A 17,335-nucleotide genomic window follows, 5' to 3' on the forward strand; every position below is an offset into this window, starting at 1 on the left:
TCTAATCTTCAAACTAGATTCAGAATTTGATCACTTTATTCCTTTGCTGCTCTCACTTTTGTTTAAGCTACTAGCATATCTCATGTTCATTATTAAAATAACGTCCTGTTTTTTCTATTTTAATCTTTCAATATCTGTTCTCAATATAGCAGCCAGAAAGATTCTTATGTTAAAACATGAGTCAGATTATGGCTCTTCCTTGCTCAAAAAAACTGTTAATTTCACATCTTTACACAGTGTAAAAGCCAAAGTTTTTACAGTGGCCTACAAATGCTACACAATCTTCCCACTCAAAGCCTGTTAAATATCAAAACTTTTCTACTTCTACTCTCCCATATGCTCACTACCCTCCAGTCACACTGGTCACCTCGCTGCTTCCCAAATACACTAGGCACATCCCAACCTCTGGGCTTTAGTACTTCATGCTCCTTTTGCCAGGAATGTTCTCCCCCAGATAGCCACAGGCTTATTTGCCAGATCTTCAAATGTCATTCATTGAGGGCCACCCTACATGAAACTTCAACCCCCTTCATATTGTCTATGCTCTTCCCTGTTTTATTTTTCCCTAGCAATTATCATTAACTAATATACTATATGTTTTGCTTATTTTCTTTATTGTCTTTTTCCCTCACTAAAATGCAAAGTCTAAAAGAACAGAGGATTTATTTTTCTGTTTTGTTCACTGTTATATTCCCCAGTATCTCAAACTGTGCTTGACTCTGAGTAGACATTTAATATTTGCTTAATTAAATGAAGCATTTTTAGGAAGTTATACTGGTATAGCCTTTTTTCCTGCAACTAAAAGCCATTTGTCAATTTTATAAACAGATAAATCAAAGATGCCTCCAAACTGTGGAATTTAACTAAAATGACCTCAAGATTTTGAAATGAATATTAGCAAAATTATCATGGTCAGCTGTTCAGATGACCTCACAGAATCAATCAGAAGCATTTTATTTGCATCCAAAATATTTTAATAGTATAAATAAAGAGTAAATCTCAATAATGTATTCTTAGTATTCAGTCGATAACTTCACAAATTTGAAAATTCAGCCAAACACTTTTCAGGAATCCAAGAAGTTAAAACAAAATATAATCCTCTAATTAAATGAATATAATTACAAATTTTCAGGTAAAATGTGGTTATTTCAGTTAGACCAAAATATAAAAGAAATAAATTATTTATGCAAATATCAAAAAAAGTCTCAATTACAGAAAAAGTTTGGCTCTTCCAAAAATAACAACTATAAATTTGATGTTATTAGGCTCCTTAATCACACTCATTTTCTGAAATTAAACAAATAGCTTTTCTGCTTCCTTTAGTTTTTTTTTCCTATCCTTTTTAGCAACTAGAGCCCAATAGTCCTCCCGCATTTTCCTCACAGCTCCAGACTTCAGAGTAGATCCAGGGGTTGTTAGAGATGAAGGGGTCTGAATACAAAATAAAATAAAATAAAATAATAGAATGTTTAATTAAAAGAATAATGAAGTCCAGCTTTTGAAATTTGCTTTCTGAAATAAAACGAAAAGCTACCTTTTTTGGTGTCCTGACACAAAGATGAGCAGTTGATGGATTATTCTTCTTATATAGCTTTGTCAGTGTCTCCTCCTCTGAAACCATGCTCTTAAAAGAAAAATATAAAAATATAATTTGGGGGTTGCCATCACTAATACTATATTAAAGGTTTTTCTACATATCACATATGAAGAGGAAAAATAAGAAGGAAGAAAGGAAGAGATAGGAGAAAGAAAGACTGAAGAAAGAAGACAGTGAAAAAAATAAATCCTCAATCTGCCAAATCCTTAATCTGCAAAACAAGAACCTAAATTGATTCTATTAACTATTTTACTGAGAGGCTGTGTGAAATATGTGTATGAATGGTGTTTTTCCACTGATTTCTCTTTCAGTTTCAGAGTCTTTACACTACCACTTTCCTCTTTCTTTCCCCCCCCACCCCAACTACTTACTCAAATTCACACTTAGGCTTTATAAATAAGCATTTATAATCCCATAAAAATTATAATGTTGTCAATGATCAATTTATGAGTATTATGATTCTCCCAAATAATAACAGCTAACACATATTTAGTACTTCATGTCAAGCACTGTTTTAAACATTTCACACATGTTCATTAGTTTTAATCCTCACAATTTTATGAAGTAGGTATATTATTATCCTCATTTTAAATGGTAAAGAACTGAGACACACAAATGTTAAGTAACTTGCCTAAAATTATATAGCTAGTTAGGAGGTGGAGCCAGGATTCAAATCCAGGTGGGCTGGTTCCTACCATTCTCTCAATGAATATGCTACACAAATTTAGTCATGTGAGTAGTCAGTTCACATTACTTTTCTGTTCATTAATGTCACATTTAAAAAACTTCAGAGACCTCATGGATGAAAATAAGCAAACAGATTTTCATGAATTCTAAGATTTCAGAATCATAAAGAGCTGCATTTTCAGATACACTCAGAGCCAGTGTGCACCAAGTGGCCATCTTAGAAAAGATAAATTATTTTAAACATCATATTGTAAGCTATCATTAAAATATTACTTAGCACACAGTAACTGATTATTCATTAATGACTGCCCATGTGATAAAACTAATAAATGAACCACATTTAAAACCTTCTCTCTCCTGATGACTCTGTAGCATTCATCTTTTCATGTGCTTATTGGTCTTTTATACACCTTCTTTGGGAAAATAAATGTCTATTCAAGTCCTTTACCTATTTTTGAATTGGGTTGTTTTTGTCATTGAGTTATGGGAGTTCTTATGTATTATGGTTATTAATCCCTTGTCACATATGTGATCTGCAAATATTTTCTCCCACTCTTTAGTTTTTCTTTTTCTTTTATTAAAAGTGTCCTGTGATGCACAAAGTTCTTAGTTCTGATGAAGTCCAACTTAACTGTATTTTCTTTTCTTGCCTGTGCTTTTGGTGTCATATCCAAGAGTTCTTGCCAAATTCAATAGTCATGATTTCCTTGATATTTTCATCTAAGAGTTGCATAGTTTTAGCCCTTAAGATTAGATCTTTGATCTTTTTTAAGTCAATCTTTATATACAGCGTAAAGTAAGAGTCCAACTTTATTCTTTTTCATGTGGATATCCAGTTGAAAACTGTCCTTTATCCATTGAATGGTCTTAGCACTCTTGTCAAAAATTGACTATATGTGAACTTATTTCTGGGCTCTGTAATCATGTCTATACATCTGTTCTTATTCCAACACTATACTGTTTTAATTGCTGCCTTTGTAGTAAGTTTCAAAGTCAAGAACTGTGAATTCTCAAATATCGTCCTTCTTTTCCAAGATTGTTTTAGCTATTTGAGGCATCATTTAATTCCTTATGAATTTGAGTATCAAACTTTCTACTTCTACCAAAAAAGGCTGTTGGAATTTTGGTAGATATCTTAATAAAGTCAAGTCTACTTATCCATGACCACAGAACTTTTTTATTATTCTTTAATTTCTTTCAGTAATGATTTATAATTGTCAGTGTATAAGTCTTTCACTTTCTTGGTTAGATTTGCTTTAATACTTTCAGATGCTATTGTAAATGAAATTATTTTCTTAATTTCCTTTTAGGATTGTTTATTGCTGATGAATAGATATATAATTGATTTTTATGTTTTGATCTTATACCCTTCAGTATTGCTGAATTCATTTAACTCTCGTGGCTTTCTTGGGATTCTGTGATTTTTCCACCTAGATAAAATCATGTCATCTGCAAATTAGAGATCATTTTACCTCTTCCATTTACATGTCTTTTATTTCCTTCCCTTCTTTTGTCCCTTCCTTCCTCCCTCCCTTCCTTAATTTTTTTATTTTTGTCTAATAGTCTAACTCTGGCTAAAACTTCTGGTACAATGTTGCCTAACAGAGGTGAAAGTGGACATCCTTGTCTCAATCTTAGGGAAAGCTTTCTAGTCTTTCATCATGGAGTATGACATTAGCTGTAGGTTTCCATAAATACCCTTTCTCATGTTGAGGATTTCCCCTTTATTAAAGTTTTTACAACCAAAGGATCCTGGATTTTGTCAAATGCCTTTTTTATATCGATTTGAGATGACCACGTAGGATATTTTTCATCCATTCTGTTAATGTGATATATAACATTGATTTTCTTATACCAAACCACCCTGGAATTTCTTGGATATATCCTACTTGGTCATGGTGAGCAATCCTTTTTTTGTGCTGTTGGATTTGATTTGCTATTATTTTGTTGATGATTTTTGCATCTACATTCATAAAGGATAATGGTATATAATTTCCTTTAATTTATCTGGTTTCAGTATCAAGGTAATGCTACAGCAAAGAATGAGTTACAAAGTGTTCTCTCTTCAACTTTTTGGAAGTTTCAGAAGGGTTAGTGTTAAGTCCTTAAATGTTTGATAGACTACATCAATGAAGCCATCTGATCCAGGACTTATTTTTCTTGGGAGGTTTTTGACTACTAATTTAAACTCTACTTCTTATAGGTCGGTTGAGGTTTTCTGTTTCTTCTTTAGTCACTTTAGGTAATGTGTGTTTCAAGGAATTTGCCTATTTGCCTATTTCTTCTAGGTTATGTAACCTACTGGCATGTAACTATTTGCAATATTTTCCTTTTATCTGTGAAAGGTTGGTTATAATGTCCTTTCATTTTCTTTAACTGAAGTATCATTGATATACAATCTTATGTTGGTTTCAAATACACAACACAGTGGTTCAATAGTTACCCACATTATTAAATTCTCAACCCCCTCTACTGTGGTTACTATCTAGCAACGTGAAAGATGTTACAAAATCATTGGCTATAATCTCCATGCAGTAATACCGTCATGACCAACTTATATTGTGATTGTGAATTATTGTGCCCTTTATCCCCCTCATCCTCTCCCCCACCTACTCCAACCCCTCTCCCTTGGTAACCACTAGTCACTTCTCAGTGTCTGAGTCAACTTCCGTTTTGTTCCTTCTATTTTGCTTTGTTTTTATATTCCACAAATAAATGAAGTCATAGGGTATTTGTCTTTCTCTGCCTGGTTTATTTCACTGAGCATAATACCCTCTAGATCCATCCATGTTGTTGCAAATGGCAGGATTTCTTTTCTTTTTATGGATGAGTAACATTCCATTGTGTATATGTACCTCATCTTCTTCATCCATTCATCTATTGACAATGTTCTCTCATTTTTATTTTAGTTATTTGTATCTTTTTGTCAGTCTAGCTAAAATTTGTCAATTTTGTTGACCTTTTCAAAGAAGCAAATTTTGTTTTCATTATTTTCTCTGTATTGCTTTCTATTTTCTAATTTAACTCCACTGTAATCTTTTTCCTTCCTACTGCTAGCTTTTGATTTAGTTTGCTCTTCTTTTCCTAGTTCTGTAATGTGTAGTTAGCTTATTGGTGTGCAATCTTTCTTTTGTAATGTAGAAATTTACAGTGATGCATTTCCCTCTGAGCAGTTTTTGCTCCCTCCTCCACACTCTATGTATATGTTATAATCTGCATTTCTTGTATATCCCTTGACTGATTTTGTGCATAGTTGTCTTTACTATTTTTTTAACTTCACATTTGCTTGGTAAGTATTTGGTCTCCTACATTTATTGTGGGTTTATTTTCACTGATCAAAATATTTATGGTTAAGAAAATTTCCATCTATAGAAGCTCCTTTAACATATCATTTAAGGCCAGTTTAGTAGTGGTGAATTCTTTTAACTTTCATTTTTCAGGAAAACTTTTCATCTCTCCAATTCTGAATGATAACCTTGCTGGTTAGAGGATTCTTTGTTGAACTTTCTTCACTTTCAATACATTAAATATTTCATGCCACTACCTTCTGGCTTGGATTTTCTGCTGAGAAATCTGCTAATAGCTTTATGAGGTTTCCCTTATAAGTAACTGTTTACCTCTCTGTTGCTGCCTTCAAGACTCTCTCATTATGTTTTAGTCTTTGTCATTTTAATTACTGTATGTCTTGGTGTTGTCTTGCTGGGGTTCCTTTTGTTAGGTACTCTCTGTGCTTCCAGGACCTGTGTGTCTATTTCCTTTCCCTGAAAACTTTGGTAAGTTTTCAGCAATTATTTCTTCAAAAAGACTCTCTACCCTTTTGTCTCTCTCTTCTCCTGGTATCTCTATTATGTGAATATTGTTTCATTTGGAATTGCTACACTGCTCTCTTAGCATCCTCTAATTCTTAGGAATTCCTTTCTCTCTGTTCCTCAACTTTGTGTTTTCCTGTTCTCTAATTTTCATCTCATTGTCTCCTTTACTTGTAACAATCTACTATTCATTCCCTCCATTATATTTTTGTTTCAGTTACTGTATTCTTCAGCTCTGAGTGGCTTTTTCAAATCTTTGTTGAAGTTCTCACTGAGATCATCAATTTTTCCACAGGTCAATGAGCATATTTATGACTGTTACTTTGAAATCTTTATCAAGGAGATTGTCTATCTGTTTCATTTACCCCTCATTCTGGTGTCTTATCCTGCAATTTTGTTTGGAACATATTCCTCTCCCTCTTCATTTTGTCAAGGTTTCTGTGTTTTTTCCTTTGTATTAGACAGATCAGCTATGCCTCCTGGTCTATAAATTAACAGATTTATAAAGAGGGCATCCTGGGGCACCCAGAAGCTCATGACTCTTTGTTCATCAGTGTCTAGTTCTCCTTTGCAATGGAGCCCATTGCTGTTGGTGTGCTGTGGATGGGGCTTCCTGTCTGTCTGCCAGGAGTGACTTTGTCAGCACAGTCCACTCTGTGCCCATTGTAAGCCATGGGTGGCAGCAGTTTCTCTGTGTGCTGCTGGAATCATTGTGGGCTGGGCCACACTTGGCCTGCCCTGCAGCAATGGTGGCATTCCTGGGTTGGCAAGGTGGGCATCACACGTATGCAGGGAAGTTCAATGTTGGGCTGGGCCACCATCAAGGGGTACAAGTTTTTGGAGCTGGCTTCTGCAGGTGCCTCTGCCATTCTGCTAAGTAAGAGACAGCTGGGAATACTTGGAAAGTATCCTTCTACCTGCCAGGCAGCAAAGTCTGACCACTTCTGGGCTGAGCAGGCCAGGCAAGTACATGCACAGGAAAGTGCTATGGGGCTAAGTTGCCAGCAAGAGGAATGGAGCATCGGGACAGTCTCCCATGAGCTACCAACCAGGGTGGAGGGAGGGCTGGGGAAGCATTGTCCACCTGCCATTTCTCCTATGGAAAGCTCCCTCCATCCCTGATCCCTCTGGTACACTTCCCACTGCTGGTACATCTTTCAAACTGCTACCTCCATGTTGATTCTCAGTGGGACCAATTATGGATAAAGTGATGATTCCTATGGCCAAGATTCTCACCTGGCCCTGGTTGGCTAGCTCACTACACATGTGTGGACAATACATTGTTACTGCCTCTATATAAAGAGCTCCACCCAGTGCTCTGGGAGACATGGCTGCAAGGCTGCAGGAGAGCAGAGATGAGACTGGAGTGGTGGCAGCACCAAGGACAGAGACTGAGACGGCTGCATGGGTAGAGGCCTAGAGGCAGAGACTGGCTTTCTGCATGCAGACTCGCTCTGAGTGGATGGGATTCTAGTGACTGACCTGCCACTGTGGGAGTAAAATTGGGTATAATAACCCTTTCAACCCCAAGAACATTCTACTGTCATTTCTTTGGTCACATTGAATCCATAGTGAACTTTCCCACAGATGAAATCCATTGGCAAGACACCAATGCAACATGCCTGTCCTCCACAACTGACAGAAGTCTCAGCCTCCCAGAGTGCTCCAAATTAATCACCAAAGCCCAGTGCAATGTGGACTTGTGTTCCCAGAGAAGATCTCCAGGGCCAGGTTTGCAGGATCCCTCCCTGCTCCATTCCTCTCCCTCCTGTTTGTGGGCTGGATGGGGGAAGGACTTGGATCCCAATCGATTGCCGCTCTGCCACTTTACCCTTCTCTGTATGGTCTTCTCTTCTTTATCAGGTGGAGATGTTACATTCTGCAGTCTTCAGGTCATTTTCAGGGTTAGTTGTATTTGCTTTCTTGGTGTGTGTGTAGGAGTAGGTTCCCACCTTGCCTTCCTACTCCACCATCTTTTTCCTCTGATCTCCTCCAGGTGTGGTTTTTTTGAATCCTCTGGAATAAACTTCAGCTGGTGAGGACTGAAATAATGGCAGTCAATCTCTGTGGCTCCAGCATTCAACAATCAGAACATCAAACCTTTATATTTGGAGACCGAAGTCCTTACTGCTTACCCTGACTTCAGCAAGACATAAGCATAGCTATTTGCCACAGGCATATGGGTTGGGTGATAGGTAGCTGCTACCATGCTTATGGCTGAACTTGACCAAAATTAACCATAATCTACCAGCCAAGTTTCCCCTTGGAAATTGAAAGCATTCAAATAATCTCCAGATTTCCAAAATAGTTACTTCAGTTTCTGAGAGCACAATTGGTATCTAGGTGGAGAAATGGATTCCTGACACTTTGTACTCACTCTAAACAATTCATTTTAAGTTTTTTTTACAATAATTTGAATGTTCACCAAAATTTAAATGCAACAGCTATGAAAATTTAAAAAAAAACTAGTAACTTCAAGTGGTAATTATAGCCGATAAAACCCACTGTGAAATGTCTTTTTAGACTAATTTGACCAATTCTGTGAAATTATAATACTGTAGTACATTTATTGTCTTGCAAAGTTATGATGTTCCTTTTAAAAATTAAATAAAATCATGAGTCATTCTGAATCTCAGATCAGCTAAGAAACAAGCCTAAATTCACATTGCTAGAAAAAAAGCAGGGATTCCAATTCTGGAAATGTACAATTCTAGACCTCATGTTCTTTCTACTAATTTTCATTACATTTTTATCTATCTGGATTTCAGTTTCAAGTGGCAGTTACTATGTATAATGACTTACATAGGCTGTGAAGCTAGACTGTGTTCAATTTTTGGCTCCACCTCTTACTAGCTATGTGATCTTGGGCAAACTATCTGTGTTATTCAGTTTGCTCATCTATAAAATGAGAATACCAATACTGACTATACTTTTAGAGCATGAGACTATTCTAATAAATAACCAAAGTAATCTATGTAAAGTCTTTACAACAGTGCCTGGTTCAAAGTTTTAATCACTTAAATGTTAGTCACTATCTGTAAAATAAACATAATACTAGAGTAGGTATTCTATAAGTTAATGTCAATAATTAGGGTTTTAAGATTTCAACTGTTCAATATTTCAGAACAAATGAAAACAGTGGAAAAGCTTGAAGGATCTCATAGTTATGAATGGGAATAATGAAACAAATGGCTTTAAGTAAAATTCTGTTATTAAGAATATTGCTCCATTTTGTATGATGAGATTTATCTGTTTTTAAATTAAATGAACCTAAGTAATTATTCTCAAAAAATTATTATTATGCTTTTAGAAAATACTATGGCCTTTGGAAAACACTGGTATGTGTGAATACCAGTGGTAATGAGTAATTAGTGATACCAACTGCTAGGGGAAATATCCTCCTTAAACATGCCATCTATAATACATTAACTCTTTAAGAACTAAAAAATATTGTGGTTGTCAACCTTGATATATATTTCAACCAATAAGTAGTATAAAATAAACTTGGGTAGTATGCAAAATCAAGAGGGACCCTAAATAACAAATTTGGCTGTGGCAAAATATAAAATACTCACCAACCTTTCTTTAAAGAAAAAAGGAAGAGGAAATGTGGTAAAAACTCCTTTATAACTCTCTTCTAGAAAATAAGATGGTTAATCATCTCATATGTCAACTATGTTAAAGCAAGTAATTCAAAATACCATGTTTTCTGAAATGTAGAGATTCTTTGAACCCTAATTTCTCTAAAAATGAAGCAAAAGCATAGGGCTCTGTGTTTAAGAAGAGTTCTATTCTATTTCAATATTGTAATAATAGATATTATGTGCACATATTATACACATATGTCAAGAAATAATGTAGACAAATAATGTAAACAAATAAATCCTGATTGTATCAAAGAATATTACCAGAAGATCAGTAGTTTCTGAACTATCCGAATTAATATCAAACTCAAAGACCATTTTTCTTTTTTTATTACTTTCTTCAATGGTTGTGTTCTTGTTTTCTCTTTGCTGAATTTTTAGTTTTGTTGGTGTCTTCACAGTATATACCTACCCAAAAGAAAAACAATTTGTTTTCCCATCAACTAAAACATATTTTATATATATATATATATATATGTATATACATATATATATGTATATATATATATGTATGTACATACATATACACACACACACACAAGGCAAGTTGACTCTTTAGCAATCAGTAACTCTCCATTATTATTGGCATGTATATGAAATGAAATTTGGATAAGAATTTAATTCAGACGTTTTCGCTATTAAAACTTTTATAATTTTCTTCAAAAAAATTGTGCAATAGTGGACTTTCTCTTTCCTTCCCTTCAACTGACTAAAGAAAATAATGGAGGGTTGTGGGGGGAGAAAAACAGAGAAATAGTCCAGCTTGAGCAGTCAGTAATCTTAAGAAAAGAAAAACTTTAAGTTTTCTAAGAATGATTAAGACCTAGAACTGGGTGATCTTTGCTTTGCTACAAACCTATTTATGAGAAAATAGGTTTGTTTATTTTGGGGGCATAAAACACTTCATATTAATCAATGTTTAGTGTTCCATATTGCCCTGCAAGTTTTATAATTTTTTTAAATGCATCTTTGAAAAGTTAGGTCAGTGACACCAACAAAATGGCAGAGTAAAGAGATCCCAAAATTTGCTTTTCAATAAAGCAATAAAAATACTGTTAAAAGTGCTCAAAATCAGCCTTTTCAGAACATTGGAAATTAAACAAAAAGTTTGCAATGACCTGGAAAGCTTTTTTTTTTAATGGCTGGATCTCTGTAAGAACAGCAAGCTTTGTGGTATCTTAACTTTTCTTTATCCCACTCTCTACCTCTGTTATCTTTAAAAAAAGAAACAGCCCATATTCTTGGTCCACTCTGCAGCCACTAAACAGAGCAGAATAGAACTAGGAGCTCTTTCAAATATTTATTGCCAAAGAGTTGTCATTATGCGACCTGTCTAGTGGCTCTCTGGAAGACCTCACTTAAAAGGCTATCTATATTTGACCTGACTCAGAGCTCACTCAGTACAAAGAGACTGCTCCTTGGTGTGTGGAACAGCAAGTAGCATTTGTCAAGTCAATTACAGGCCAGTGTTTTAACTTTGCAGCTCCATGACACAATGATTAATAGGTGTAGCAAATGAGAGACTAACCAGAAACTTTAAAAGGAAAGTTAGGAAGCAAGATGTCTATAGGAGCTTTGAAAAGCTCTGACATATTCCTAGAAATGTAGAAAGCCAGGCATAGGATTGTCAGTAAGCCCTGGAAAAACCTGAGAAGGCCCTAGCTCTTACCTCTGGCTGATCTTGAGGTTCTGAACAAGCAAGAATTAAAGGCTAAGGAAGAGTTATCAACTAGCTGAGTGTTGAAGGCATGCCTGTACACATACTTACAGTCTTTTGGTAAAGATTGGGAGATACTGGTTCAGGTAATTAAGGAAATTTCTGTTCAAACATTAGCTGAACTTTTAGCTAACCACGTAAACACTTCCATGCAGCTCAAAGAATACAAACTTTACAGAATTAGTTCAGAAAAGTCATTAAACAAACAATAACAACTATGACAGGCAGAAACAACAATAAACCCTGAAGTGAGGGGATCATCTGATTTCCAGAGCTGTCACATTATTTTTAGGGTGCCAAATTTCAAGAAAAATTTGTGAACCATACCAAGAAATAAGATATTATGGCCCTTACTCAGGGCAGTTGATTGGGGTGTGGGAGGTAATCAATAGAATTATTCCTAAGGAAGTCTAGTCATTGAGACTTCCCAGCCAAAGACCTTAAATTAACTATTCTAAATATGTTCAAAGAGCTAAAGAGCTAAACCATGTCTACAGGATTAAAAGAAAGTATGAAAACAATGTCTAAGTGAGAGGGGAAAAAAGATGGTGGAGTAGGAAGGCAAGGTGGAAACTTCCTCCCATGCACAGGCAGAGGGAAACCTTCCCAGCTTTCTCAGCCCAACTGGGGAGGCACCTGTGGGAAACAGCTCCAAACACTCCTTCCTCCTCACTGGAAGCCTGTGCCAGGGTAGTCCCCACCCTGCTGACCATGTAAACCCAGCAGTGCTGCCATCACTTCATGGCAGGTAGAGGGTGTCCATCCCACAACAATGCTCAGCTCACAAGGGCCAGCAGAAGTAAGCTGCCATCTGTAGCAGACTGAGATATACCACTACAAGCAGACAGACAGAAATAAGCCCTGCCCATAGCCCACCAATAGCAACTGGGGCTCCTCTGCAAAGGAGAATGAGGCATTGGAGAGTAAGGAGTCTTGAGTTTCTGGGCACCACAGGACGCCTTCTTCATAAAGCCATTACTGTCTAGACCAAGAAGCATAGTGGACCTATCTAAGACAAAGGTGAAAACACAAAAACCCTGACAAAATGAAGAGGCAAAGAAATATGTTCCAAATAAAAATACAGAATATGAAACCAGAAAGAGGGATGAATGACACAGATCATCAATCTTCTTGATAAAGACTTCAACATAACAGTCATAAATATGCTCACTTATCTGGGGAAAAGTATTGATGATTCAGGGAGGACTTCAACAAAGAGATAGAAGAGTTGAAAAAGAGCCACTCAGAGCTGAAAAATACAGTAACTGAAAAGAAACATATAATGGAGGGAATGACTAATAGATTGCTGCAAGTGGAGACAATCACTGAGATGGAAATTAAGGAATAGAAAAACAAAAAGCTGAGGAATAGAGAGAAAAAATAATCTCTAGAAGAAATGAGAGGATGCTAAGAAAGCAGGGTGACAACTCCAGAGGAAACAATATTCATATAATAGAGGTACCACAAGAGGAAGATAGAGACAAAGGGGTAGAAAGTCTCTTAGAAGATATAATTGCTGATAACTTACCCAATCTGAGAAAGAGAATAGAAACCAGGTCTAGAAACACAGAGAGCCCCTAACAAAAGCAATCCCAGGAGGACATCACAGCATATAATAATTAAAATGACAAAGATTAAAGATAAAAACAAGGTTTAAGAAAGCACCAGAGCAATAAAAAAAAAATCACCTATAAGGGAAAACCCATCAGGCTATCAGCAGATTTCTCAGCAACACTCTATGGCCAGAAGGGAATGGCATGAAATATTTAATGTATTGAAACAAAAGGACCTTCAACCAAGAATTCTACACCCAGCAAGATTGTCATTCAAATTTGAAGAAATTAAACATTTCCCAGATAAACAAAAACTGAAGGAAATTACCACCACTAAACAAGCATTACAGAATATGCTAAAGGGACTTCTGTAGATGGAAGAGTTATTAAGCCTAAAGAGTTTTCACAAGTGAAAATAATCCCAAAGTAGGGGTAGCAGGCCAATTACTTACCAAGGAAGTTTGAAATTAAAACAAAACAAACAAAAGTAGTAAAACCAACTATACACAAAATTAGTCAAGGGATACACAAGAAATACAGATTATGATATCTAATTCATAAAGTGGGGAGGAGAAAGAAGAATAAAAAAGAAATACTTTTAGATTGTGTTTGAAATACAGCAATCATCAACTTAATATAAACTGTTATATAGTTAGGAAACTATCCATGAACCTATGTTATCCTAAGCCTGAAGCCTATTAATAGATACACAAAAAAATTAAAAAAGAGAAATCCAATCACAACACTAAAGAAAAGCATGAAATAACAAGTAAAGTGTATAAGAGAGGAAGAAAGGAACAGAGAAGAATTACAAAAACCAGAAAACAATAAAATGCAATAGTACATACCTTTAATAATTGCCTTAAATATAAATGACTGAAAGCACCAATCAAGACACAGGGTGACAGAATGGATAAAGAAACAAGACCCACCTATATGCTGCTTATTAGAGACTCATTTCAGACCCAAAGACATACAAAGACTGAAAATGAAGGAATGAAAAAGATATTTCATGCAAGTAATAAGGAGAAAAAAGCGAGAGTAGCAGTACTTATATCTTATAGAAGACAAAACAGACTTCAAAACAAAGAAATAAGAGACAAAGAATAACATTACATAATGATAAAGGGATCAGTCAAACAAGAGTATTTATCAATTATAAACATCTATGCATCAAACATAGGACCACTTAAATATGTAAAACCAATACTAACAGAAGTAAAGGGGGTAATAGACTGCTACTTATTCATATTGGAGGACTTCAACATACCACTTACATCAATGGACAGGGCAACCAGACAGAAAATAAATAAGGAAACAGAGGTACTGAACAACATACTAGATTAGATGGACTTAGCAGGTATCTACAGAACATTCCACCCAAAAGCAGCAGGACACACAGCTCAAGTGTACACGAAACATTCTCCAGAATAGATCACATACTATGCCACAAAAAGAGCCTCAATAAATTCAAAAGTATTGAAATCGTATCAAGCAGCCTCTCAGACAAGAGTGGGATGAAACTAGAAATAAATTACACAATGGAAACAAAAAAAACCCACAAACACTAGGAGGCTAAACAACATGCCTCTAAATAATCAATGGAACAATGAACAAATCAAAACAGAAATCAAGCAATACATGGAAAGAAATGAAAACAAAAATACAACAGTCCAAAATTTTTGGGATGCTGCAAAAGAAGTTCTAAGAGGGAAGTATATAGCAAGCAATACAGGCCTACCTCATCTGAACTCACAACTAAAGAAATTAGAAAAAGAGGAACAAATGCAGCCCAAAATTAGTAGATGGAGGGGCATAATAAAGTTCGGAGCAGAAACAAATAAAATAGAGAAGGATAGAACAATAGAAAAAAAATCAATGAAACCAAGAGCTGGTTCCTTGAGAAGTGAAACAAGATAGACAAACCTCTAGCTAGGCTTATCAAGGAAAAAAAGAGAGAGGACAAATAAACAAAATCAGAAACTAAAAAGGAACAGTCATAACTGACACCACAGAAATACAAGTTATTATTAGAGAATTCTATGAAAAATTATATGCCAATAATTGGACAACCTAGAAGAAATGGACAAATTCCTAGAAAAGTACAACCTTCCATTGTTGACCCAGGAAAAAACAAAAAATCTGAATATACCAATTACCAGTAACAAAATTGAATTGCTAATCAGAAAAATCCAAACAAAAAAAGTCCTCAACCAGAGGGTTCACAGCTGAATTCTACCAAACATTTAAAGAACATAGGGCACCCATCCTTCCTAAAGTATTCCAAAAAGTAGAAAAGGAGGGAATACTTCCAAAAACATTCTGAGGCAAGAATCACTCTCATACCAAAACCAGAGAAAGAAATTACCAAAAAGAAAATTATAGACCAATATTCCTGATGAACATAGATGCAAAAATCCTAAACAAAATATTAGAAAACTGAATTCAAAAATACTTCAAAAGGATCATCTATCAAAAACAAGTGGGATTTATTCCACAGAGGCAAGGATTGTATAATATTCATAAATCAATATCATACACCATATTAACAAAAAGAAGGATAAAAACTACATGATCATCTCAATAGAATGTTAAAAAAGCATTTGACAAAATTCAACATCCATTAATGAAGAAAACTCTCAACAAAATGGGTACAGAGAATATGTCCCTCAACATAATAAATGTCATATACAGCAAACCCACAACTAAAATCATAATGGTGAAAAGTTTTCAGCTTTTCCTTTAAATTCAGGAACAAGACAAGGATGACCACTCTCACAACTTTTATTCAACATAATACTGGGAGTCCTAACCACAGCAATCAGACAAACTAAAAAGATAAAAGGCATCCAAATTGGTAAGGAAGAAGTAAAACTTTCACTGAAAAAAAGAGATAGCAGGAAAACAATTCCATTTACAACTGCATCAAAATGAATGAAATTCCTGGGAATAAGCCTAGCCAAGGATGTGAAAGACCTCTGCTCTACAAGACACTCATGAGAGAAATTAAAGAAAACACAAATAAATGGAAAACTATAACATGCTTATGGACAGGAATAATTAATATTGTCAAAATGGCCATCATGCCCAAATCAATTTACAGATTCAATGCAATCCCTATCAAAATATCAATGGCATTTTTCAATGAACAAGAGCAAATAATCCTAAACTTCATATGGAACCTCAAAAGACCCCAAATAGCCAAAGCAATCTTTGAAAGAAGAATAAAGATAGTGGTATTACACTCCCTGACTTCAAGCTATACTACAAAGCCACAGTAATCAAACAGTATGGTAGCACAAGAACAGATCCAAAGATCAATGAAACAGAATAGAGTCCCAGATATGAACCCCATATATATGGTCAGTTAATATACAACAAAGGAGTCATGAATATACAATAGGGAAAAGACAGCCTCTTCAATACTGGTGTTAGTAAAACCAGACAGCTACATGAAAGAGAATGAAACGGTATTACTGTCTAACTCCCTACACAAAAATAAACTTGAAATAGATTAAGGGCCCAAATGTATGACATGAAACTATAAAACTCTTAGAAGAAAACACAGGCAAAAATCTCTTGAACATAAGCATGAGAAATTGTTTTCTGGACACATCTCCTTGGGCAAGGGGAAAAAAATAAAAAATAAACAAGAGGGACTATATCAAACTAAAAAGCTTCTGTACATCAAAGGACACCATCAGCAGAACAAAAAGCATGGGAGAATATATTCATAAATGATTTATCCAATAAGGGGTTAACATCCAAAATATATATATAGAACTCATATGCCTAAACACCAAAAAAAAAAACCAAAACAAAACCAAAATAACCCAATTAAAAATAAGCAGAGAACCTGGACAGATATTTCTCCAAAGAAGAAATACAGGTGGCCAACAGGCAGATGAAAAAGCACTCCACATTGCTAATCATCAGGGAAATGCAAATCAAAACCACAATGAGGTATCATCTCACACCATTTAGAATGGCCACTATCCAAAAGACAAGCAATAACAAGTGTTGACAAGGATGTGGAGAAAAGGAAACCGTTGGTGGGAATATGAATGGGTGCAGCCACTGTGGAAAGCAGTATGGAGGTTCCTCAAAAAACTAAAAACAGAAGTACCATTTGACCCAGTAATTCCACTTCTAAGAATTTACCAAAATCCCTGATTCAAGAAGATATATGTCCCCCTATTTTTATTACCACATTATTTACAATAGCCAAGATATAGAAGCAACCAAAGCATCCATGAATAGATGAGTGGACAAAGAAGAAGTGGTACATATACATAATGGAATATTATTCTGCCATAAAAACTAAAGAA

The 17,335-nt window shown here is 35.3% G+C and overlaps 2 protein-coding genes across 8 annotated transcripts in view; both read right to left on the bottom strand.

The window, feature by feature from the left end:
* The window catches only part of TSHB (thyroid stimulating hormone subunit beta), a 42,176-nt gene extending 40,567 nt beyond the window's left edge, over positions 1-1,609 (bottom strand). The window contains exon 1 of the mRNA XM_036923352.2: positions 1,535-1,609. The gene's annotated coding sequence lies outside the window, so the exon portion shown is untranslated. The remainder of the gene's footprint in view (positions 1-1,534) is intronic.
* SYCP1 (synaptonemal complex protein 1) overlaps positions 945-17,335 on the bottom strand; it is a 131,011-nt gene continuing 114,620 nt past the window's right edge. For 6 of the 7 annotated variants that reach the window (XM_057500503.1, XM_057500501.1, XM_057500504.1 and 3 more), the window contains 3 exons: positions 10,002-10,145; positions 1,535-1,624; positions 946-1,431 (listed from right to left, as the gene is read on the bottom strand). In XM_057500503.1, coding sequence (XP_057356486.1) covers positions 1,294-1,431; positions 1,535-1,624; positions 10,002-10,145 — 372 coding nt within the window. In that variant the 3' untranslated portion in view covers positions 946-1,293. Of the gene's footprint in view, positions 1,432-1,534; positions 1,625-10,001; positions 10,146-17,335 lie in introns of all 7 variants that reach the window. The other variant, XM_057500502.1, reaches the window with a different exon arrangement.

The sequence above is a fragment of the Manis pentadactyla genome, chromosome 4 (assembly GCF_030020395.1).
Source record: "Manis pentadactyla isolate mManPen7 chromosome 4, mManPen7.hap1, whole genome shotgun sequence".
Taxonomy (NCBI): domain Eukaryota; kingdom Metazoa; phylum Chordata; class Mammalia; order Pholidota; family Manidae; genus Manis; species Manis pentadactyla.